The sequence below is a fragment of the Mustela erminea genome, chromosome 18 (assembly GCF_009829155.1).
Source record: "Mustela erminea isolate mMusErm1 chromosome 18, mMusErm1.Pri, whole genome shotgun sequence".
NCBI classification, from domain to species: Eukaryota; Metazoa; Chordata; class Mammalia; order Carnivora; family Mustelidae; genus Mustela; species Mustela erminea.
Window position 1 is genome coordinate 22,216,070 of NC_045631.1, and position 26,519 is coordinate 22,242,588.

At 41.8% G+C, this 26,519-nt stretch overlaps 1 protein-coding gene across 2 annotated transcripts in view; it reads right to left on the reverse strand.

Moving 5' to 3' along the window:
• The window catches only part of MYO1D (myosin ID), a 341,727-nt gene that overhangs the window by 204,227 nt on the left and 110,981 nt on the right, over positions 1-26,519 (reverse strand). For both annotated transcript variants that reach the window (XM_032319642.1, XM_032319643.1), the window contains 4 exons: positions 22,576-22,746; positions 18,044-18,114; positions 14,478-14,552; positions 9,298-9,430 (listed from right to left, as the gene is read on the reverse strand). In XM_032319642.1, the coding sequence (XP_032175533.1) occupies positions 9,298-9,430; positions 14,478-14,552; positions 18,044-18,114; positions 22,576-22,746 (450 nt within the window). The remainder of the gene's footprint in view (positions 1-9,297; positions 9,431-14,477; positions 14,553-18,043; positions 18,115-22,575; positions 22,747-26,519) is intronic.

The following is a 26,519-nucleotide window of genomic DNA, read 5'->3' on the forward strand; positions in this document are numbered from 1 at the left end:
CTGACAAATGGAAAAAGTCCCACAAATTATAAGGATTAAAAAAACCCAAAAAACTACACTTAGGAATGTTGCAGTAAAACTTCTGAATACCAAAGAAAAGCAGCCAGAGGAGAAAAGATCCATTACCTCAGGAGAAACACATGGATTGATGGCTGATTTCTCACAAGAAACACTGGAAACCAGAAGACAAAGGAGTATTATCTTTGAAGTACGGAAAGAACTGCCAACGTAGACTCTTACACCCAGCAAAAATATTCTTCACGAATGAAAACTGTACACAATATTTTCAGGTAAACAAAGCCACAGACTCTGTCAACAACAGACCTTGAATATGACAGGATGAAATTCAGGCATAAGAAAAATGATCCCAGAGCAAGGTCAGTGATACAGAGAGAGGAAAAAAGAAGCGATAAATGAGTAGATCTAAACAGATACTGACTCTGCGAAGTAGTAACAACAATGATGATGATGTCATCATTTTGCTGGCTAAACACACACACACACACAATTAAAATACATGACCAAAACAGCATAGAAATTGAGAGGAAGGCAAATGGAATTATAACATCTTATGCCCTGTCCCCCACCAGCAAAAAAAATGTTTTATGGACCTTCCATTTTCCAAGGAGGTAAAAGTACCAAATAATATTAGATTTTTTATATTTAAGAATGGAATTATAATCAAATAACCACCAAAACAATATTATGATATAAATCTTCCAAAATAACAAAGGGAATAATAAAAAATAATTTCAACACTGAGTGTCAGGGGTCAGAGGGTTACATTCTGCCTCAAAAGATTCATAGGCCACACCTGGCACATGTCTACTCAGGACAAAGACATGGCTTGCCAAGGGAAGTGTCATAGCCCTTGCAGCTGTCCACACAACAGTCAGGTGACAGCTTAGGGGCAAAGAGATAAGATCCACATTGAGAGGGTATGGAAAGTGCCCTTGGTTTAAAAGCCTCATGCCCCATAGTACCCAATATCCCTTAAAATAGGTCTGAAGACATAGCATCCAGGGTCCTCAAAGGAACATGCTTACTACATGAGTCCCTATACTCAGGGAAGACCAAGTATGTCATCCCCATCAGACATTTCTTATTCTCCCAGCAGAGATGTAACTTACAAAAAGGGGTAATTTTTATCATAAGCAGTGCTGTATAGTAATATTGTTGATAGGCATCTTACTGCGTTAATTCTAGGAACAGAGGTAGAAATTTAACAGAGGTTTAATATTGTCAAGCAGAAGAAACAGAATTTTGTTTACCTTTTGCCCACAATGACCAATTGAAAAGAAGTTTACAAAGGAAAGAAAAAAATACACAACCTCAAACAGAAAGCACTAATGAGACAGTTGATTTAAATGCAACATATAGAAACTACATTAAAAGTAATGTAGAGTAATGAACTAAACGATGTATTCAAAAGACAAAGATCGTCAGCTTACATAAAAAAACAGATCTTACTATACACTGCTTAATAGGCACATACTTGAAACATAAGGATATGGAAAGGCTGAAAGTCCAAGGGTGGAAAAAGATCTACCATGCAAACCCTGGCCACAAAGAAGGTGGTGTAACTATTTTGTTCATGCAAAGCTGGCTTTAAGGCAACAAGCACTACAGAAATAGCAAGGCATATCATAATGAGAGATAACTCAAACACAAGGAAGAAATAATAGTTCTAACTTGAAATAAGCCTAAGTAAATTCTTAGACTATCTAGAGCCAAAAACAGAAGGTACAACAAGGAAAAGTAGACAAATTCAGAATCAGATTTTGTCACATTTTGGCATTGACAAAACAAAGACATTAGTAAGAATGCAGAAAAATCGGGTAGTGATATAAATAACAGACTTAACCTGATAGATGTGTATAGAGTATAAAGCAAATTATTTATATATATATATAAACAAAGCATATAGATAAGAAAAATTGAACAAATTTCTAAGGACTGAAATCACATAGAATATATCCCCTAAACAAATGAGATTAAGCTAGAAATCAAGAGCAAAAAGATAATTTTAAAAATCTAAATTTGGAAATTAAGAAATATAATTCTAAATGATCTTTGGGTCAAAGAGAAAATTAGAGTGTAAATTTAGAGATATTTAGAACTCAGTAACTCATACAATTATGTGGGCAAAGCAAGCTTTGTATAAGGTATCATTTGACTAGTATAAGTAACTTCACTCAACAGAAACCAGCTTAGTGGAATTTTACCAATATTAACTGATTTGCACATGAAGTGTGAACACTGGATTAGACACTCACGACCAACTAAGGGTTGGGGAAATGCCCTTCCATCCTGTTTAGTAGTATAAAATCTTTAGTTAAGGAATCCAGTGGAAATACTTTCTCTATATTTAATCAGCATTCTGCCTCAATTTATAAATGCCACCTCCTCTCTCATTTATAAATATCTAGACTGACTCAGCCTAAGAAATCCTAAATTTGACAAATTCAAGTGTCTTATAAAGGTTAAACTGCGAAAGTTAATACTGATCTCATTCTCTTGCATGTTTTAACCTGTTTCTCTCTATATTTTATGGAAAACATTATTTGTGAAAGTATACCAACTGGCATATGTAGTAGCCAAAAGACACTGTATTTAGACATTCACCCATTTAACTTGCTTTGAACACTGCCAAACAGAATCACAGGACAGATTCAAGTTCATTTAATAATTCACTGACCATCTGCTTAGGGTGTGTTTTATTAGATATAAAGGGGTATATAAAATTAGAAGAACTCACTCCCTGTATTTAAAAGATCGAGAATCTAGGGGGAGAGACAAGGCATGCATTAACACACTGTGTAGACTCTGAAAGCAGGTGAGGAGTCAAGACTTCTACTCCTGGTGATGCAGGACTAAGCCATGCCATCAACCTTCCTGATAACGTCACTAGGGGAAGCACTAGACAGACATGGGGTGGGGAAGAATCTTAAATGCATCGAAGAACTAATAAGATAACTGAGATAAGAATAAGACTAAAACCCAAAGGGGGTGAGGCCAGCCTTCAGGGCTGCTTTCATCTGGACAGAGAACCTTATGGGGCCAGGGGGCTGTAGGCTGGACTCAAGGCCATAGAGAAGGGTCAATGGTCTGCAATCCTGAGGAGCTAACCCTGGGAATCAAAAGGCAATGGAAAACAATCTGGCCCATTGTTAAGCCACTCCAGGTCCTGAACTTGGATTGAGGTGGTCCAAGATTGTTGGAATTTGTCTGATACATCTTTTTGAACTTAAACTTTCAACTCTTCTGGATTCTTTGGTTTGATTTGACAATTCTCATCCATCTTTTACATTCAATATAACACTAGAATGCTTGGGTTTCTTTCTACCCTCTTAATTTGTCTTGGCTTTCCTATGTCTTTTGTCTCCTCCTTCGATGTTTTTTAGAACGGATTATTTGCTTCTCATTCTGACTCTGCCTCGCCTCCTCCAACCCACCCCAACTAGTTTAGAAGTTACAACCTTACTTCTATTCTTTTCGTGACTCCTAGAGGACATTTAATCTGCAATTGTGTGTCATCATCAGGGTTATAAGCTAAGCAATATTTTTATTTTCCTGAACAACCAAGGATCTTAAATACGCAAATTATAATCACCCACCCTTCCAGTTTTATGCTATTGTTGTGCTATTTAATTCTAATCTGTATTTTTACCAATAAAATGTTATTTTCCAGTTTATATATATGCATCCACTTTACCACTTTCTTTGCCCTGTTTTTTTGCATTTCAGGCTTTCATTTTATATACTCTTCCTCTGGCCTGATGCATATATCCTTTAGAATTCCTCTAGGGTGCTTTCAATTCTTTTTTCTTTTCAGAAAAATTCTTTATTGTATCTTTGTTTCCTTAAGTAGGCTCCACACCCAACACAGAGCCCAATGCAGGGGTCGAACTCACAATCCTGAGACCAAGACCTGAGCTGAGATCAAGAGTCAGATGCTTAACTGACTGAGCCACCGAGGTGCCCCTACTGTCTCTGTTCTTGAAAAACATATACTCTTGGGACAGAATTTTGGTTTACAGTTCTTTTTTCTCAGCCTCTTATTCTTTTAAGAAAATCTGCTTTTAATGCATTTTCTTGGTCTTTGATGTTCCGGGATTTCACAATGTTATTAAATGCAGATTTCTTGTAATTTTTCCAGCTTGGGATATACTAGACTTTCTGATTCCACAAAGTGTTATCTTTCATTACTGGTGAAATTCTCAGCAATATATTTTCCAATATTGCTCTGCCCATCCTCTCCTTTCCTTGGGTACCTGATTAGATATGCATTAGACCTTTTCATTTATCCTCATGTCTCTTAATATTATCTCTTTTTATTTAATTTCTTGGTCTAAGTAGAATCTTGGATAATTTCCTTTATTTTTTCTTTCATTTCTCTATTCTCTCTTCAGCTTAATATAAACTGATGCTAAACCTATCTGTTTTGTTTTTGTTTTTAAGATTTTATTTATTTGACAGACAGAGATCACAAGTAGGCAGAGAGGCAGGCAAAGAGAGAGGAGGAAGCAGGCTCCCTGCCAAGCAGAGAGCCCGACAAGATGCGGGACTCGATCCCACAACCCTGGAATCATGACCTGAGCCGAAGGCTTTAACCCACTGAACCATCCAGGTACCCCACCTATCTGTTTTTTAATTTTAGTTTTTATTTCTATCAATTGCCCAGTTACTTGCTCTTTCTCATATTTTTAGGCCTTTGATTTCTTAAAACATATTAACATTCTTATATTCTGTTTCTAACAATTCCACTCTAAGTTTTCATGACTCTGAATCTTGCTTAGTCTGACTCTTGCGCATGGTACGTAATTTATGTGTGTAGGAATTCTTAATTCTTGCTTCTATCAGATACCTGGGGATAATACCAGGCTTGGACCACTTTAAACTAAATTGTTGGTGCAAGCTTTTTAGATCACCCAGGTAATATGAATTTGGACTGAAAACCTCATAAAAACTGGCTTATGATTATAAATTCTCATACCCCCACCATGGCTCACTGCCAAGGACCAAGACCGGCAGTTTTTCTCTCAAATAATGAAGGATTATTTTCTAGTTCATTCTAGATGTATCCCTCTGACAATGTGGCCCTTCGGAGACCTGTGTATGGTGTGTGCACGTGCGTGTGCGAGCATGGGATCTCTTATTAGACACACTAGTTTGGCCAGGGCCTGGGCTTCACTTGGAGGACCCAGCCTTGAATACTTATACTCACAGTTACCTACTTTACTAAATCCTCAGAGAGACAGCATATTATTTTTCCCCTAACTTCGGCCTTCACTCATTCCTAGGCCTACATATTCCTTACTTTCTTATTAGTTCATAGTTGCATTCATAAATTGATTTTTATGTTTCACCTAACATTCAGTTGTTTTCAATCGATTTTAGTAGACACTTTCTTCACCATGTTCCTAGCAAATGCACTACTCATATGTATTTTTAAGATCTTCCTATGTTCCTAGGTGAAACTGAACTAATTTTATTTTCTTGTATTAACCTACTATGAAGGTAATACTAATCTCATAAAATGAGTTGGGTAGTGGCCTCTCTTTTTACTACACTCCCAAGCAGTTTATATATAATAGGGATTATTGGCTTATTGAAGGATTTATAAAATGTATCTGCAAAACCATCTGGGCCTTGGGTTTCTGGCAGAGCTGAGAGAAGGCAGAATCCTGATGAGTGATTTAGACTCTTTAATGACTAATTTATTCAGATTTTCTATGTCTTCTTGAGTTAATTTTGACAACATATTTTTCTAGAAAACGAATTTTTCAAATTCACTGCCATATAGTTGTTTATAATATTCTATGCCTTTTAAAATCTCATATATATGAAGTCACTTCCCTTTTTCATTCATAATACTGCCTTTTCTTCTTATCAGTTTCATTAAAGGTTTGTCTATTTGACTATTTTTTTTTACCTATTTTATTTTTTGCTATTTAAATGTTATTATTTTCTTTCTTTAGATTTTCTTCTTTGGAATTCTTTTTCTGGCTTCTTGAATGAAGAAGTGAACTTAACTCATTTACTTTTTTGTTTGTTAAGATTATATTTATTTGAGAGAGTTAGCAAGAGAGAGTGCAGGCAGAGGGAGAGGGAGAAGCAGACTCTCCACGAGCAGGAAGGCAATGCAGGGCTCGATCCCAGGACCCTAAGAACATGACCTGAGTTGAAGGTAGATGCTTAACTAACTGAACCACTCAGGTGCCCCTTACTTACTTTCTTTTTTTTTTTAAATAAAGGTATAACAAGTGGACCACTTCAGCAGTATTCTACAGATTCTAATAAATTCTTTTGTCATATAGATCCAGATGTTTTATAGTTTCCATTGTGATTTCCTCTTCAGCCTGTGGGTTATCTAGGAGAGGTTATCTAGGGTTATCTCAAGTTCCCAAGCATATTAAAAAAAAACTAATGCTGCTTTTTATTTTATTTGCTGTGAAAGTGGAGACCGGATGTATGTATATGTTTGTTAAAATGGTTAAGACTTCCTTTGAGATCTAGCATGTAGTCAATTCTTGGAAATGTTCTATACATACTTGAAAGGAATATGTATTTCCCATTTCCTGGGTGCAGTGTTCTTTTGATTTACTAAACTTTATATTTGGTTTTCATTGCTTTTGCATTCTTACTAAGGATTTTGTCTGCTTCAAATATCAGTCTCTGGTACAGTTGGCTTAAAATCTCCCATAAGGGGGTGCCTGGGTGGCTCAGTCGGTTAAGCTGCTGCCTTCGGCTCAGGTCATGATCCCAAGGTTCTGGGATCGAGTCCCAGATCAGGCTCCTTGCTTGGCAGGGAGCCTGCTTCTCTCTCTACCTTCCGCTCTGCCTGCTTGTGTGCTTTCTCTCTGTGTCTCTGTCAAATAAGTAAATAAATAAAATCTTAAAAAAAAAAAATCTCCCACAAGGATTGTGGACTTGTCCATTTTGCCTTAAAAAATTTTTTTTTCAGGTCCTTTTCTTTTTTTTTGCTTTATGGATGTTGGCCATAATATGTAGCATTATGGATGTAACATGTAACATAATGGATAATATTATGGATGTAGTCAAACAACGGCTATATTATTAGGTACCTATTTCCAAGTGGCTTTATTGTCTTGGGTATTTTTATTGGATTGTTAGGAGTCTCTTTACCTGTATTAATACTTTTTTTCTTAAATTCTATTCTCTCACATTAAAATGGCTTTTAATTGTCTTTGGGGAGAAGGGCTTTGTTTTTCATCGTTCTGCACAGTGGTGTTTAGGAATCTCCTGGACGAAGCCTATAGCTACACTTTCTATCTAGTCTTGTTAGTCTATTTACATTTATGGTGAGTACCAATTATTTAGATTATTTCTATCATACAATTTTGTATTTTTTAAAAGTAACATTCTCCTTTGTGGCTCCCCTCCCCTCCACCTTCCTGCCTTTTCTGGGGCTGAGAGGTTGCTTTCCCTCACCCCTCCTCCACCACAGACACACAAATTGGGAAGCCGCAGCAGAGACTGCCGGGTTAGCTGCCTACCTCCTATCCAGCACCTTTTTTGGAAATGGAATACTTATTTCTGGCTAGGTACACTACTGACCAGGATAAAAATGCACTTCCCAGTTTCCCTGGCAACCAGGTGTAGTGAACGAGACGTGGCGGACATGCTGTGTGAGACTCCTAGGAAGTCTCTCTGAAAGGGAAGAAGCCCCTGCTGCCATTTTGGGCCAGGATGGACACCAAGCACACGTATGGTAGAAGAGAAAGACAGAAAGCACCCGGGTCCCTAAAAACCTTAAGGCTCCTATACCAGTCCTGGGATGCCTGCTTCTGGACACTTACCTGCAGGACAGAGAAATTAATGTCTCTCTGTTTAAGCCACTCATTTGGGGGAGGGGGTCTCTCTTTTATTATTATTTATTAGAATGCAGTTCCTGGTACAGAAATTAGGGATGGTTCTAGAATTTTTATTTTTAAAAAATGCACATTTAACTACCAATTTTAGAAAATAAAGGCAGTCCTTTCCTAGTTAATGAAATCAATCTAATACATTTTGTAAACTATTTATAATATATTCTATAAACATGTTTTATAAAATTCTGTGTTCAGTTCTGTTTCTTGTGTCACATGCCCTCCTTCTAGGTTCACCTTCCCTCTTGTGGGATGAGGCACGCTGCAGCTGACAAGCACAGAGAAGCTTAGAGACGAGAGGAAGGATTCTAATGGGGTTCTGCTCTTTGGTTCTGGTGTCCTCGCCCTTGCCTTTCTGGAGGTTTGATTCCACAAGCCAGCAAACTGGGCTTATCTGTTGTCACATGAAGCCAAAGAATCCTGACAGAAAGAAATAGAAAGCTACTGAGCAGATGTGTTCTTGCGCCTTTGCCTAATTTATCCATAGTGAAGTAATCAGGAACAGTAGAGATTTAAATTCTTAGAGAGGAAGTTGGTTAAAAAAAAAAAAAAAGATAACAACAGAGAATAAAATACAGAGGAAAAGCACCAGAAGAGAGAGATAAAAATGAAGGAACTAAAAATAATGAGTCCCGGAAAGCCGCCTCATTTATCAAACTTGTCGGCAGCAGCAGTTAAGAGTAGAAATCTGTTCTTTGGCAGAGAGTAGTGGGGGAGGAGGGTGGCAGGATGGGGTGGCAGTGGGAGGAGGGTGGCGGACGTGGGGGGCAGAAACAGACTGAAGTTACCAAACAGTAGTACACCTGAAAGGAGCAATCAGCAGCAGAACCAACTGTCAATAATACAACAGTTTATTTCAACTGTTTACAACAGCCTAAGGACAATACTTAAATACTAAACTTCCTCTTGATACTCTGTCTGGTCATTTTGTATCCAGACATGATACATGGATGGCATATTACTATTTAATTCAAGATTTTTTTTAGGCCATGCCCTTTCTTTTGTACAGGGCTGAAGTTCATTTTGCCAGGTACATGTTCTACTTTACAGTTTATATATATATATACACGTATATATGAAATTTTTTAAAGGTCTCACTAAGACTTTGTATTTTTGACAATCATATAAAGCTCAACCTTAACAAGAAGCATTTCTGCTTACACACAAACAACTGTTTCACCCAGCCACGTTTAAAAACAAAACAAAACAAAACAGGAATAAAAATTCTAGTAGAACAGTCACTTTACATAGACATGTTTCAGTTTGATTTATTACAATTGCCTAAAAGGCAAATCGCACCTACATTCTCTGCAACATGCATCAAGGGGGAGTGCATGGCAGCAAGCAGTGCCGGTGACCACCGAAAGTGGCCCTAAGATGGATATGTGGCAAAGAGAACAGTTACCTTCGATGCAAGGTTGTCCACTAAAGCAATCATCGAATTCTTAAACAAGGTGGCAGCAGTCAGAGGTCGCTTGGTCACCTCCGTAATACTCAGTTTGCCTTCGGGCCACATATCCTTCAGCACAGGATTGGAACTGAGAAGCACAGGGAGAGCGATGTGAACATTACATTGCAATACTCTGAAAGAAACCATTCTGTTGGACTGTGCTCTGGGTCACAAGGACTAGCTGGGAAAAAGACTCCGTCTAGAAAATTAGGTTGAGAAAGTGTACTGGGAGAGAGCATACCACAGATGGAGAAGATGCGTCCAAACTATCCTATCCTGACTCTTAGTGTTGAGGTCGTGAGTTCGAGCCCCATGTTGGGTGTAGAGATGACATACACAAACTGAGAAAAGAATTCTTTAAACTTCTTTAAAGTGACATCTAGGACCCTCAAATGGCTAACACAGCTCTTACCATACATATGTAAAATAAAAAGTTGGGTGGTACTTAGGAGGAGGAGGACAAGCCTCCAGGGAAAAAACAATGCTCAATGGGACTGCAGGAAACACGGGTGTGAAAGCATCTTCTCATGGGGGAAAAGATTCCCACAGAACAGGTGACAGGACAAAAAGCCAGCTCTTCCGAACAAGACAAGCAGGAACATGAAAGAACCGTTTCTACATGGCCTTCTCGTAAACCCCGACCCACAGCTGAATTTACGCGCTCCGTTATGGGCGGTTACGCTAGTTCATTGATGTGACACGGAGACCGTTTCCTTCCGACTCCCACAGTGTACTTCAGGCCACGTTTGATGCAAAGTACTTGAGAAAAATCATTATTTGGCTCTGTGGACGCATCTCTTCAAAGACGACATGTGGTGGTCTCGACTCCTGATTTTCTTCCTGTTTCCTTCTGGGTGCCTTTGATTTTAGAGGAATTGGAACTCAAAATGCTGCTTGTGTCTTGGAAACTTCTCTCTTTCTTTTTATTTGCGTACAGCTGACACACAATGTTACACTAGTTGCGGGCGTACGACACATGAGTCCGCATCTCTGGGGGTCAGGCAGTGCTGTCACCTGTCACCCTACAATGCTATTTGTCAGAAATCTTTTTATTTAATGTATCTATTTATTTTTAAATTGGGGGCTGAGGAGAGAGAAGGGAGTCAGCAAGGACATTCTCTGCTAACTGTGTTTACTGCTGCCATCATTTTGCCCATTTTTCTCTCCCTGGTGTAAAAAGGAGGAAATTGAAGCGGTCCCCCAAATACCTAGTTAACTTCTGCACACAGAGACTCAAAATAAAATCTGTGAAATGCCGGAGTAAGTGACAAGAGGGCAAACAGGATAAATGGTGGGCTGAAGACTGACGGGGTCTGTGAACAGAGATAGAGCAGCGCTCCCAGCCCCCACCCTTGCAAGCGAGCCGTGCCGACTACCACGGAAGGTGGTGGTAAATTAACCCAGTGATCTGCGTGTGGCTCAGGGACCCCATTTTATCCCCTTTCTGGTCCTAGTCCCTGATTTCCCAATGAGGCACCTCTCAGTAAAAATGACCCCATAAAGGTCTCTTGTTTCTTCTTAAAATTTTCCATTCTAGTCTTTGGCTGAGCGAGAATTAAGGCAATAGTTCTCAACCCTTAGTGCAGAGGAAGCCTGGATGTCTTCCTAATACTCACTGAATAGAATTTCCAGAAAGTAGAACGTGTACACTTTGAAAATTCTGATGCAGGCCAAAGACTGAAGACTGCAGTCTGTTTGGGTCTATGCAGTTTCTACCTATCTCACTGTTTGCCATATTTAGATTCTTTCCATGTTTAACCTTGTAAATAGAGGGAGAGGGGAAGGTTGGAAATGAAGGAAATAAGATATTCATTATTACTATTATTAAATAGTAGAATTGATATGTAATGAATCTAGACACGTACATTCTAAAAAGAATGAACTTCCGGGCCAGTAAGTCATGCATATAATATTAACAAAGTAGTTTCCAAACATTTGTAAGAGCCCTTTTATAAAGGGGAAGCTTATTTATCCAGAAACCCAGCAGGTTTAATAGACAAGACAATTTACCTGACTTAGTAGTGAGGTAGTGAAGAGCAGAGTCTGGGTATCTGGTGGGCCACCTGCTCCCTCCCTTCCTCTTCCCATTACACACACGCACACACACATGCACATGTAAGCGTACAGGCAAGTATATGCTCAAGGTCTACAGAACCAGAGATGCAAGGATTCTTCTTTACATATATACAGAGAAAGGATGGGGATTTGGGAAGGGTTAGCCACAGAAGCATCGAAAAGTGTCCAAAGGTAAAGGAAGCACATCCCAACATGATCTAGGAAGATGGTTTTAGCCAAAATAATTTCAAGACTTCCCCATCCCACTGGCAAGACCTTCCCTATTATGCAGATATATACAAACAGCTTCAGTCAACAGTTCTCCGTAAGACCATCCCCACTGGGAAACAGATTCCTCTGAGTCTACAGCCCTTAACTGTTGGATTTACCCAAGGCCCTTTGTTCTACTTCCATGCTTACCAAGCAACTAAGCACTCTGGATTCTATGAGTAATATTTTTCACTGTCAATTAATAAACTAGCATTCTCATTGCCATGTGACTTCCCAAGCAGGTTTTCCAGTGGGGGGAACAGCCTGTCATCAATGCAAGTATAAAAATACCAATGCAAATAAAAAACTCCAGGGAAAAATGGTCAGATTTTTCCCAGGAAATAAATTCCCACATGGCTTTGTTCCTACACTGGTCCTGTGAATTTGGGATTACGTGAATCCACCACTAAGAGGCAGAGCTGCTCTCACTGAGCTGAACCCATGGGCCACAATAAATTCATGAAAGTAACAAATGCTGCCTTCTGTAGCCTCCTGGTATACCGCGTGGCTGCCTTCCCCTGGTAACACACACTGATATTGCCACTGGCCAACTGAAGCCGTTTTTCCAGTTTGAGTTTTTGACGTTACCCATACAGAATGATGCGAGACTCTGTCATTTGTCCCTCAAAGTGGGTGCAGCTTGACTGAAAGTTCAAGCTCCGAGACTCCTTTCTGAAAGTCTCTTTTCCCCGTGACCAATTCTTATCTGGAGCCCTTCTCGCATTCCCATGTAACTTTCTGGTGTGGAGAGAGCTCCATCACTGTCCTTGGAACCTTTGACATCCACACCGCTGAACCATTTAATAGTAAAACTTCCTGAAAGAAGAGCTTAAACACGACATCTCCACATTCTCATTATCCATAGTCTCTGGAGCCCAATTCAATTAGACATTCGTCTTCACGACTTTACTGAGACCAGTGTTGTCAAGAGTCCCACTAGCCTTCATGTCAGCAAATCCCATGGTTAATCCTGGTCCTCAACTTACTTTGCTTTGGACAGTATTTGACATGGTTTACAGTTGTTTTCTTCTTAAAGCACTTTTTTCTTGGCTTGGTCTCTATGACACCAGATTCCTGGCTTTCTTACTGCCTTACTGGCAGCCCCGCTGCCTTTGCTAGTTGGTTCTTTCTTGCTTGACTCCAAATGCTGGTGAGTCTCAGGAATGAGTCTCTTTGACCTCTTCTTTTATATTTGTCTAAGTTCACCCTTGTTCATCTCAGCTAATCTTATGGCTTTAAATACTGTCAACAGACTGATGACCATGGATTTGTAGCTCTAGTCTCTCCTTTACCGGAATTCCCAATGCATATCCACAACTGTCTCCTGGCATTCCCAGCGGCGTGTCCAATATGACAAAACACATCCAAAACAACACACTCCAACTCCCCCACCCAGTTAGCCCCTCCCATTGTCTTCCCCACCTTGAGCATCCCTTCCCCACGGCTCAGGCTTCGTCTCCAATTTCTGTTTTTCTCTCCTACCATACATCCCATCTAATGGCAAACCCTGTTGGCTCCACTTGCAAAATCTCACTCACTCTGACCACTTTTCATGAGCTCTGTTACACCATCTGGATTATAAGTCTTCTATTTGGTCTCATTTCTTCTCTTGCCCTTTACACAGCAGCCCCAGTGGGTTCTTTAAAGTATAAATCACTTCCTATCATAAATTCTGATGCCTTCTCTTCATGTTTCATTCTTACTTTGGCTCACGGACTCTGCAGGATCCACGCCCTGCTGACCTCCCTAAATTCATTCCCTATTGCTTTCCCTATCCCTCACTCTACTTTTAGCCCCACTAGCCTCCTTGCTGCTCTTGAGACGCCGTGCTGCTCACTCCCACCTTGGTGCCTTGGTACTGGCTGCTCTCTGCCTGCAGTGCTCTCCCCGCCCCACCCCGACACGTTCACGGCTCACTCCCTCATTTCATTCAGTCCTCCGCTCAAAAGTCCCCTCTTTTAAGAAGGTTTTCTGATCACCCTTCTTAATAATGGCTCCCCTCCTGCTCCTTGTCTGCACCCTGCAATCTCCTACCTACTATATTTTTCTTCATAGCACTTGTCACTACCGGAAAGTGACTTGTTTTCTTACTAACTGTCATCTCCGTTGGAAGAGCAGAGCCAGGAGGGCAGGCACTTAGCCTAAACTGTTTTCACAGCTGCACGTTGAACACATTTTTGATGATCTCTTGGCCAACTAAGTAGACTTAGTAAGTATGCGACTACATTTCTCTCGTCCAAAAGAAGAAACGGGCTGAGAGGCTTTTCTTTACGGCTCTTTCCAAAGCATTCATACTGGGTTTGAACTTGGTATCCTTTGGCTGGTGTTATTTCGCCACATCTTTTCCACATTTTCTAGAACTGTGGGAAGGTTCTGTCCCCTGAAGATCTGTCAACATGGACATTAGATGCCACTCTGATATTAGGAGGGTCTCTTAGTTGGAAGCAAAGGGACTACAGTGGGAATCTGCATGTGTAAAGCATTTACCTTATCCAAGACCCCTCCCCCATTGCCACTGGCCTCCCCTGGAGACACTGGCCGGGGTGCCAGAAGGACAGCAGTAGTGAATAGAGAAACGAAGGGAACCCAAGGGAAATCAAGGGAAGTCATATTAGCAGCAGGTCCCCATCCTAAATTTATAGACTGTATAATCACATTATTTCATTCATTCATTACAGTCGCACAGAACTAGAAAACTTGTCAGAAGCTCTTAAAACTGCCACATAAAAGTAATCATGCGCATACCTATTATGCAACATATATGACAAAGAGTTCAATGGAAAGATAATTAATAAAAATTTCAGTCGTACCTGTTATACAGGAGACGCTTGAAATCTTGAAACAAAGTGTCTTTATTTTTGTCAATAAATCCAATGACCGAATAGCTAGTTGAGGAAAAAAAACCATGGGAAACATGCATTATTCACTAAGCAAGAGCCACCTTTAAGTTTCTTGACAAGTCTACAAGCCTTTCCACTGTTAATAATGCCATCAATCATCTGTAGAGCTAATATTTTCCACTTTGTTCTGTGTTAAAGAATATCAAATTTACCTACTAAAAAGAGGGGATGTTGTTTCAATTCCTCAAAAGGAGAGCAAAGATCAGTACCATCACTATGATTAAGACCGTCATTGTCTACTGGTTTACTGCTTACCTCAAGAAGATGACTCTTAAAAAGATAGCTGTGTTTATCATCCAGCACTCCTAAGATAAAAGCAAAACTGCGACATACAGGAACTAACGGTCTCTTCCATAAGGAGGTCAAGGTGACTTGCCTAAGGTTCTCTCAGTGTGCTCAGGGTGGGATAAAATAATCCAAGAAGAACTGCAAAGGACGGTAAGATCTGGATAAGCAGAGGAGGAAGAGGAAGGGAGATCACACAGGGAAACAGATCACATGAAGGGAGAGGGGCAGGCACATGCACAGAGGACAGGAGAGGAAACAAGGAGGCCGGCATTCATGGTTTGAAGGAAAAAGAGGAGTAAGGTCCTGAGACGCTGGCTACGTCTGCAGTGGTGAGGGAGGGAGGGCAGCCACTCTGTGGCAGCGACGGGCATAGACCCCACCCAGTGGAGCGAGTACACTGCTGGTGGCACAGAACTGACGGAGGCTCAGAGGCTGTGCAAAGACGAGCTCTACATGCCCCGACAGCTCGACTTTCTCGCTGGTCTGTACTTTCTGCCTTGACGATCATCACATCGAGGCGATTCTCAGATGTCTTACCCTGCCCCCTCACCAGTGCGCCAGCCTCACATATTTAATTCTCCGAGAGGGTTCCTTCAGGCTGCAGTGCCCAGGGGAGCTTCAAGGTCACCAGGTCCCAGAATCTTTCCTTGCCTCACGCACCCCAGATCCGCTTCCTAAGGCCTTCAAGTCACTTTGCACTGAAACCTTGAAGCCACCTGACTCTTAATCTTTTGTCCAACCTAGAACATTTGAACTGTGAAGTCTTTATTATGGCCTTTAAGACCCATTATGATTGATCTCAATCTAATTTTCCAGGCATTTCCGTACAAAAGGACACACTCCACTTAAATGGACCTAGTTACTATTTCCTGAATATTTCTAGCACCCTTTCCACTTCTCCCTTTAAAAATAATTCCTAGCTTCTAAGGACTAGCATCAGCCTTCCTGGGCTTCTCATAGATAGAAGAATTACATCATGTGATTATTTCTAAATTCTGACAATACTATTATTAGCTCTATGGTGATTATCTTAGACCATCTTTTATTGCATTGATGTATGTATGCAAATGTATGTATATTAAGTGTATGCATATTTATGAGTAGAAATAAACACACTCACACAATCATATAGGTATGTATGCAGTTTTATATGGTAAGCTCTTTGTGGGCGGAAACCAGACCTTACAAAACATTGTGCACACAGAAGATAATGCAGTAAGAATCTAGAAAAGGATCGAAGGGCTGAATGACAGCAGGGGAAGTCTAGGGCACTGAATACCCCTCAGAAAGGTCAGCCAGCATTCTGGACTAGGAGTCTGGAAACTAATTACTGTCTCAGCCACTCCATAAACTTACTGTGTGACCTTGGATGAGGTGTTATTACACCCTTTCCATAAGTTTCTCCATCTATAAAGTAAAAGCACCAGGCTAGCTGATCTTCAAGGCCTCTGACCAGCCCTGCTTTGATGCTTCCGAACTGGAGAGATGCATCCTGCAAATGAGGCCTGTGTTTTCAGCGGGAGAGTGTGCCCACTGCTGCCTCTCCCCTCTTCAGTGTTCTGGAACCTTGGAACGGGACCAGAACAAGTGGAAAATGGTGCCATTCCAGCACTAATGGCTAGTTTGACAGATGGGGTGATCATCTCGAGCTATATTATTTTATGACTCAGAGTTTTAATTTAAATCAGGGACAGCTATTAAAATTTCTTCAAATGTCTTTTTTGCATTTGTGGAGATGATCATTTGCCTTTTTGTTATTGTTGTTGTTATGTAATCTCTTCCTGAAACGGGTTATGGTCAAGAGACCTCTAATGTAAAAAATGAGGAAGGAAGAGAAGAAACTGTAAACAATAATCAGGTAAGTAGTGGTGTTTAGTGGACAACGCACAGTAAGTGTAGCAGGCAGAAAAATGCTCCCCCCACCCGTCCTGGAAAGCTATCTATGTCAAATTCCCAGCCCCTGTGAGTGTGATTTTCTATGACAAAAGATGTGATGATATCAAGGATCTTGAGAGAAGTGGATCCTGTATTACCCAGGTGGGCCCTAAACACCACCACAATTGTAGTTTTAAGACACAGGCAGGGGTGCCTGGGTGGTTTAGTCGGTTAAGCTTAGGTCTTAATCTCAGGGTTGTGAGTTCAAGGCCCATGTTGGATTCCCTGCTGGGCGTGGAGCCTACTTTAAAAAAAAAAAAAAGAGGCCGAGGGAGTTTTAACCCAGATGTGCGGAGGCAGTGGCAGCAGTGTGAGCTCAGAGGCAGAGACTGGAGAGACACGGCCGTGAGCCAAGCAGTGTCTGCAGCCACCAGAAGCTGGCAGAGGCGAGGAATAATCATCCTCTAGAACCTCCATCCCACGGCCCGAACTGAGAAAGCACACACTTCTCTCCTGTTAAGTCACCACTGTGTTATCGCAGCCCTAGGGGCCTCTTACTGAAGTAGTTTCTGATAGCTCTTATCAATTTCTACTTTTCTGATATTGTGACCAGAAAATGTGGCTGGTGAGACTTCTACCTTTCCAACTGACATTTGAAAATAATATGGAAAAATTAGTCACCACTCACATCATCATCCAACTGCTTGTAGCTCTTCGCATGTGATGGTGGCTCTTGGCTCCGGGCCCATGAGCCTCCTGGCTCCTCTCCTTTCCTAATTCCCAATTCTTGCCCCTGACGGAGCCTCTTTTACTTTGAGGACTCAGCTTGGATATCACTTCCTACACCAAAACCTCTCTACATTCCTTGCCCCGGCATGGTTCTCCCTCCTCGGTGTTTCCATAAGGCCTCACGCATCTCCCATTTGACCCTTCTTCCCATTGTTCGTTATAGTGACTTAGCAGGTATGCGCCCACCGCTGGACCGTTAGCTTCTTCACAAAAAGGCCCACCTCCTCCATCTTTCTCTCGTTAACATCCTCCCATGAGGCATTTACCCATCAGCTGCTCTGAGCGCCAGCTACACCAGGGCTGCGCACGGCCGCCATCGTGTGCGCTCAAGAAAAGTTGGAAAAGCAAGGAATGAATGAAACAAAGCCAATTTTTTTTAAGTGAGGAGATGAAACTATACTCGCCTATGAGGTGGCTAAAAACCACAAATGAGTAGGAAGACAGTTTTTATTTCCCCTGGCTCTGTTTTCTGAAGTGAAGCTGCATGCAGATCATGGTGTTAGGTCCCCCCGTAAGATACTCACACTACGTCACCTGCATAATGCCGGATTCGAAAATCTCGATCAAACTCCAGGATCTTGTCTGAGGCGCAGAGCTAAGAAATCAATAAGGAGATTGGTGTGAAAACAGATTCTTTTCGTTTTCCTAAAAGTCTACTCCAGTGTCATATAAGATGATGAGAGTGTCACACATCATGATACCATTACGAACAAAATCACCCTGTGTGGGGCTTATGTGGTAAAGCCTGTAAGCTTTCACTGGAAGTCCTCACAGCTGGACTTCTTTCCCAGCCACCCTGGCAGGTGGATACGGCCATGTGACAAGGCACTTGACAGTGGACAGGGAGAGGAAAAGAAGTGTGGCTGTGTCAGGCCAAAGCTAGTAAGAGGTAGATGACCCTGTCCGGTACTTCCTCTTCTCCCACTAGCCTGATGCAGAGAAGGACAGTGGCAAGGGAACAGAAGAGCCGGAAGACAGAGGAAGTCAGGGTCCCTGGAACAGAAACGGGCTACTGTCTCTGGTGCTGAAAGCCTGGCTGCTGTCATAAGTGGCCCAGCCACCCTGACTGACACAGTCTCCTTCTGTTCCAGGCTCCACTTAGGGAAGACCACACTGAGGGCTTGCCGTGAGCTGGGCACGTACATCTCAGGCAATCCTCACTACTGACATTTAAAATATTAGGAGCTTTCTTTTATATACAAGGAAATTAAGGGTCAGAGAGATCAGGTAACTGGCCCAAGTCACAAAGCTCATAGGTCGTCATTCTGGGAAGGATTCTTGGGACCAGATGTAATATCTGCTCTCCTAGACACACAATGGCCTGGCTCACTTGTCTTTTGCTGAGCTGGGAGTCAAGTTCAGGGTTATCATTTCAAAGGAGACCAACTTCCTCCAGTTATTTCTCCTTGAAGAAGAACAGTTTATGGAAAGGCAGTTTTTCTATAGGGTGGCCTCCACAGTCTCCTTGCTACAGTAATGCCAGACTCCTTTGTCTGCAAAGGATCCTGTGAAGGATCACGCAATAGCGTACAGGTTCTGAAGCAGACATCTAAGAGTCTATAAAGCACTGAGCGCAGTTACACATGACAACTTAAGTTGCACTCTTAGCCAAAAAACACCCCCAACCAGGAGGGTGGCTTCTGCACTCGTAACTGGACTAGTAATGGAATAGCTTACCCATCAGACAAGTGAATACTTACCAGAAATTAGAGTCAGACTTCTAAGGTTCAAATCTTGGCTCTACCATCTACTTGGTCTGCATCTTAAACAGTTACTTATCCCGGATAGCTGTTCTGAAGTTTCCATGAACCACGGAGACCAAAGTATCTAACATACAGAGGGGTCTCCAAAAAATGGAATCCCTCTTTTCCTCTCTCTCTCATTAACCATTTTATAAAAGCCTTTCATTTATAAAACTCCTCATGGAAAAGGACCCAGGAGATGCCCACACTAATTGAATATTCTTACATTTGGATATTGCAAAGTCTCAAGTGATCTGAACACAGAAGGTTTTTGACTTTTCTTTACGTGTTGGAAATAATTAAGTTCGGTATATCATTTAACTTTATTTTTACAGTACTTTGAATAGGAATTTCATGGTTTATTGGACCATTTGCCTATCTCTCCATGATTACTTTAATGTAGGAGGAACCATTTAGCTCCTAAATAAATACAATGCAGAAACCTCAGATTTAACATGCCAATAGCTTGAGCTGATCTGTAACCAACAGCAAATGATAACACCTGGCGTAACATACAGGGTAACAGTGTTTTTTAAAAGAAAGATTCAGTGATGAAAATATCCTGACAGCTTGGTTATCCCATTTCTTTCCTTTGTTAAAGCAGTAATCCTAGAAATTAACACACTTTAGAAATCCCCATCTCAGGGCGCCTGTGTGGCTCAGTGGGTTAAGCCTCTGCCTTTCGCTCAGGTCATGATCTCAGGGTCCTGGGATCAAGCCCCGCATCAGGCTCTCTGCTCCGCAAGCAAGGAGCCTGCTTCTCCATCTCTCTCTGCCTGCCTCTCTGCCTACTGATCTCTATCAAATAAATAAATTAAAAAAAAAAAAGAAAAAAAAAAAAGAAATCCCCATCTCAGGGGGAACCTCCTCCAGCATCACCTCCCCTTACCCTGTCAGACAAGGGGAGTGGGGAGGGAGATGCTGGAAAAAAGAGCCACTGGGTTAGAGTCAAAGACACCTGTGTTTCTACATGTAAAGAAAAGAAAGAAAGAAAATCCCTGGGGTGCCTGGGTAGCTCAGCTGGTTGGACATCCAATTTTTTTTTTTTTAAGACTTTATTTATTTGACAGAAACGCAGCGAGAGAGGAAACACAAACAGGGGGAGTGGGAGAAGGAGAAGCAGGCTTCCCACTGAGCAGAGAGCCCGATGGGGGGCTCACTCCCTGGACCCCGGGATCACGACCTGAGCCAAAGGCAGACGCTTAACGACTGAGCCACCCAGGCGCCCCTGGGCGTCCTATTCTTGATTTGGGTTCAGGTCATGATCTGAGAGTGTGAGACTGAACCCTGTGTTGGGTTCCATGCTCAGCGGGGAGCCTGCTTGTCCCTCTCCCTCTGCTCCACCCACCTCCATTCACTCATTTTCTCTCCCTCTCTCCAATAAATAAATAAAATCTTAAAAAAAAAAAAGAATTCCTGTCTTCCCAGATAAACTATTATTTTGCAATTTCTTACCACATCAGTGGCAACTGCTTAAAAGTACTCTGTATCACGGCTACCTTCAGAATGAGATATTTCAAAATATTTGGTGGACAAATTTAAGTCAGGTGTATAAATGGCCAAGTTGAATCAAAATGAGGGGGATTATCATGAATCATAGTTACTTATTTAAATGAAGTGGAGTCCTGCATGTTTTAGTTTAAAATTCCATATTCCATCAGATTTATTTGGTATTGATCGTGACCAAATTCAATTCAATTTTACAAACACTGATTATCTGCCGTCTGGGGTCAGGATGTTAGGTGAGTCTCCAGAACCTGGGCTGGGATTGTAAGGGATGTAGATAACCATCGTAGGATGCAGATACCATCTTACAACAGATCACTTTAAATGGGGTAGGATGCTTCTAACTTGGTTCGCTGCTCTCTCCCCAGCACCCGACTTATGCCTGGGAGATAAGGGGCATGTATTAAGCACTTGTGTTATACACAGGAAATGACTGAAGAACGCCTCCGACCAGAACCCCGATGTAAAATGTCAGACCGTAGGATCTGATAGCTGACTGACTCGTAGTCAGGATCCTAGTCAATCCCCGGGAACAGATCAAGGAAAGCCTCTTAGAAATAAAATGGCCTAAAATAACTATCAGCCAGTAATCCATTTCTTAAATTTTTTTTCTTTAAGATTTTATTTATTTATTTGACAGACAGAGATCACAAGTAGGCAGAGAGGCAGGCAGAGAGGAGGAAGCAGGCTTCCCGCAGAGCAGAGAGCCCGATGTGAGGCTCGATCCCAGGACCCTGAGACCATGACCCGAGCCGAAGGCAGAAGCTTAACCCACTGAGCCGAGAGCCCGATGTGAGGCTCGATCCCAGGACCCTGAGACCATGACCCGAGCCGAAGGCAGAAGCTTAACCCACTGAGCCACCCAGGTGCCCCCAGTAATCCATTTCTTGATGATTTGTGCTTTATCTAGTTAATTGTAGATTCTTTCTGTTCCCATTACATACTTTCAAAGGGAGCAAAGTTAGAAAATGGACTTATTCGTGCTAAAGAAAAATTGGCAGTGTGTCATAGATTTACATGCAAATATGGAGGAGCATTTCTTTATGGAAGCGACAGAGCATCGGGGCTGTTTCTCCTTCGGCTTCTGGCTGCTGGACAAGCCGGTATTTGTAGGGAACACTCAGGGATGACAGTGAGCCCCTCCTAGGGCAAATCCTAATGGCAAACACACTGTACGCAAAGCCCGGCACGAGAGTCCGACAACCACAATGGCCACCACTTATTACAGAAATGTGATCTGTTTAATAACCTTTTAGAATGTGGAAAATGGGAATTGAGAGGGATATCCACTCATTTAGGGGAATGACTTTCCTTGTGATGGGGAGAATTACAGCCAGAGCTTCTCTATGCTCAAGAGAGTCACGGAGTCAGAAGAACTGTGGCAGAGCACACATACTACATTTTATAACTGATTACAGTAAAAAGTCAAGGACAAAAGCTGTTTTCAGTGCCAGAATTATCAGATGCAGGAGCAAAATTCTAGCACATGAACAAAGCCTCTGTACCTATTGGTTATAAATGACATCATGCTTTCTAAAATCATGTTCATTTTTTCCTATTTCTAGCAAATTGAATAGTCTGGAGCTCCCTCTCCTGGATATTATGATTTTTATCGTTCTTGTCATCCCATAAACCAGAGAGGCAGAATTTATTTATAGCAGTAGGCCACTTAATGGATGCTTATGGCTTTCCTTGCTTCCTTGAGCGGACATTCTTTTAACCCAACATTTAAGACCATTTAATTCTGTTCAGCCATGGGGAAAATAAGACAGCTCAAAAGGAGAGGAAGTCCTCATAAAACACATTACCTTTCGGCTGGAAAAATGGCCGTGTTTGCCCAATTTACTGTTAAGGGCTTCGAGGAATATTTCGTCCGTGACTTTGCCGACGTTCATGCAGGCGTCATCCAGGATGGCGATGATCCCCTTGTGCTGCTGCTCCACGAGGTCCACGATGATCTGATTGTTGAAGTAATCAATCTGGAGGACACAGCAAGGAAGCCGTTACAGAGGGACCAGAGACAAGCACGGGCAAAACGCCCGCGCCTGTGCACATCTCAGGGGTTCAGATAAAGTTATCTTGGTGGGAAACAGGCCCAGAGTATTACTGAGGTCTAATGCTAAAATGACCACATGTTCTATCGGAGGCTCATTTTTAAATTTCTTTGTGGACTTTATATCATGAAACACTTCGTGTACATGAGGATAGCTCAAGGCAAGAATTATAAAAGAGGCAGTGTTCCCTCAACACTAACTTTTGTTTTAATCCCGCACCTCACTCCACTCCTTCATACTCTCAATCCCCCAATCTGTTTGCCATTTAATCACAAGACCCACACTCCATGATGTACCAAAAAATAACCTGAAAGTATTATTTGACTCATAACTGGATGAGGTTACAGCATCACACAGAACTCGAATTTTTAGTTCTACAGCCTTCGAGGACTAAAACCCAAGAGTGTCTTCTCCAGCTTTCCTCAAGTGAAAAAGGTACACAGAGGTCTAAAAGACGTTTGATGTCTCTCTGGGCAAAATATAAAAATTTTAATTCTAGGGGCACCTGGGTGGCTCAGTGGGTTAAGCCTCTGCCTTCAGCTCGGGTCATGATCCCAGGGTCCTGGGATGGAGTCCTGCATATGCTCTCTGCTCAGCAGGGAGCCTGTTCCCCCCTACCCACCCCGCCTGCCTCTCTGCCTACTTGTGATTTCTCTCTTTCTCTCTGTCAAATAAATAAAATCTTATTTGTGTGTGCTTTTGTGAGCTGAATAAAGTTCTAAATAACAGGATTTTTAGCAACTTCAGTATGTGCGGAGTTTATCCCAAATACCTCTTGTGCACCTGTTTATTTGGAGAGCACCCACCTCACCGTGCACTGGCCTCACGCAGGCTCACTGTGCGCCGTTTGGAGATGGGCAGTTTACTATCACAGTTTAGTCCTGGGCGCTGATGTGTCCCCCTCATTTAGGAGGTCCCTAAGCCAGAGTGTTGTCTCCATCCTCTGCTATAAGATCTATAAGCTCAGGATACACAATTTCAGTCTCTTATGGACCCTGCTCCATGCTATTTAAGGTCCAAGGACTCATGCCTGTTGTCTGTCTGTGGGTTTCAGCTCTGCCTCCTCCTCCAAGCTCTCTTCTGTATCGATGGACTGACGGCGGGGTGGCTTCTGCTTCCTTTTTCACACTTTACTGGTTTGTCTATATCAGTGAATCTCAAGAGGATGATTACCCCCGCCCCAGCGGCATTTGGCAGCGTCTGGAGACATTTTTGAAGGTCATGACTATGTGACCAGTGGGAAGAGGCCACTACACATTGCACAATGCCTGAGACAGCAAACACAACAAACGAACACAACAAAGACTTATCTGGCCCAGAACGTCAGCAGTCCAGAGGTGGAGAAACCTGGTCTAAATATGTACTTTTATGGTGGACATGTATTACTATTCCTAATTAGGGAGAAGAGTTATCTCCAGGTTTTGAAACAATATCCTTACTCTTCTCAAAAAGCGGTAACTCTTATATTAATTATTACCTGAAGTCTTAGACCTTGTGGATATGGAATTAAAGACTAGGTCTTTTGCCCCGGGGACAAAACAAGTCCTCTAAAGAACCAACTGTCTGACTAAAGCGATGAGTCTTTGCTGAAGAGTTCGGTAACTTTTAGTTCCTAAGCTTAAGGTTTCTTCAAACGTTGCTTCAAGTTGTGGCTTCCAAACCAGGTTTTTTCCAGCAGTCTCCAATCCCAGGAGGTTTTAGGGACTACAGGGGACAGGAGAAGACAGAACGAGGTAGCTCAGGGGCAGAGAGGTCTGGGCCTCCCATTCCCACTGCAGACAGAGAAGCTGCGTGCCCAAATGCCCAGTCCCAACAGCTAAAAATGACTTATAAACTACCGCACGGAAAGCCTGTAAAGGTGAGTCAAACAGGGACACAAACAAGCCTTAGGAACCCCCTGACAGAAGTCCACATACCATCTATGAAAGAGACCAGGAGAAAAACAATGCTCCTGAAACCAGCTGAGACTCCAGATCTAACAACCACAGGCATACACGGAATAGAGACATAGACGGGTGACACCTCGGGAGTCCGATGAGCAAAATCCAGACTGGGGCAAGCTCAACAGAACAAACGGCTCATCCTCATCAATGGAAGGTTGTGAGGAAAAAAGAGAGATGGAGGAGAAAACCTATAGATGTGTGAACGTCCTGTCAACCAACCACGATGTAAGAACCTTGGTTGGGTCCAAATTCAAGCAACTATAAAAACAGACCAAAAAAACCCCTGTAAGATGACTGAGGAAATTCGAGCACTGACTGGGTATTTGATGATCATAAGGAATTACTGTTATACTTCTTAGGTGTGATAAAGGTACTGTGGTCATGGTATTTATAAAAGTCCTCACTTTTTAGAGAAGAACACTGGATTATTGAAGGATGATACAATATGATGTCTGAGATTTGCTTCAAAACAACCTGGGGCTGGGGTGGGGGGGTCCAGATGACACGAGACTGACAACCCACCGACACTTGCCATGGCCGGTGACAGGCCCGTGGAGTTTATTATATCGTGATCTCTGCTCTTACATTTGCTTGAAATTTTCCATAGTAAAAAAACATTACAAAAAAAATCAATCACCATGTTCAGAAACTGAGGTTTGGGTTTTTTTTTAAAGGAAATAATTACCCAGAATAGAGATTCCAATCTGGGGGGACCAGCAGGTAGTCAGTATGGTAACAATTACCTGGGATCTAGCCTTTTGTCCCCTCCAGGACATTTACTTCTTGGTTTATTTTGCTGAAGATTTTTGCATTTTTAGGGCTGCTGCTCCCTTTTCAGATGTTTGGCATAGCCTACTGTAGTTGTCAACTTTTCTTCTTACCAACTATGCCTGTGGAGTTTGATATCCTGATTTTTAAAGGTTATTTTTGACCAGTATCTCTGAATCACCTCTGAATAACAAGTTTTATGATTAAATGTGTCATAAAAACTGAAGCTTCCATTGTAATTGTGTATTAAATTGTACAGCAGATCCCTTCTAAGAAAGCTACATCTAAACTTAACTGACTTACATCTTAAATGTGCTATGAGAGTTCACTGCTTAAATCACAATTATAGGTCATTCTACTACAAAGGAATAATACGCCTTTTGGTTCATTTGTAAAACAGTAAAATTTACACTAAGATACTCAAGCAAAATTTTTTTTCTGGTATTCTGATGTTTAACACATGCCAGAAGGCAAGGATGCAATTTGAAGCAAGACTGGTACTAACTATACCACTGACTCCCTTCTGAATGAGAGGAAAGAGAAAGTAGGAAGGTGGGAAGAAATATAAAAGTAACGTATATACAGCCTATCAAATAAGCTTTTTAGGCGCACCTGGGTGGCTAAGTTGGTTAAGCAACTGCCTTCGGCTCAGGTCATGATCCCGGAGTCCCGGGATTGAGTCCTGCATCAGGCTTCCGTGGGAAGTCTGCTTCTCCCTCTGACCTTCTCCCCTCTCATGCTCTCTCTCACTGTCTCTCTCTCTCACTGTCTCTCTCTCAAATAAATAAAAAATCTTTAAAAAAAATAAGCTTTTTACTACTATGTCTGATATTAAAAAACTACTAACTTTACTGTGTGTGCTATTTGGCAATAGAATAAACACAGTTTCATAAACACAGAAGTGCGTGGAAACCTGGAAGTTTTTGCATTTCTCGAGTCTGTTCTCAAAATTGTTTAAAAATACAAATTTAAAAGCAAACATTACTA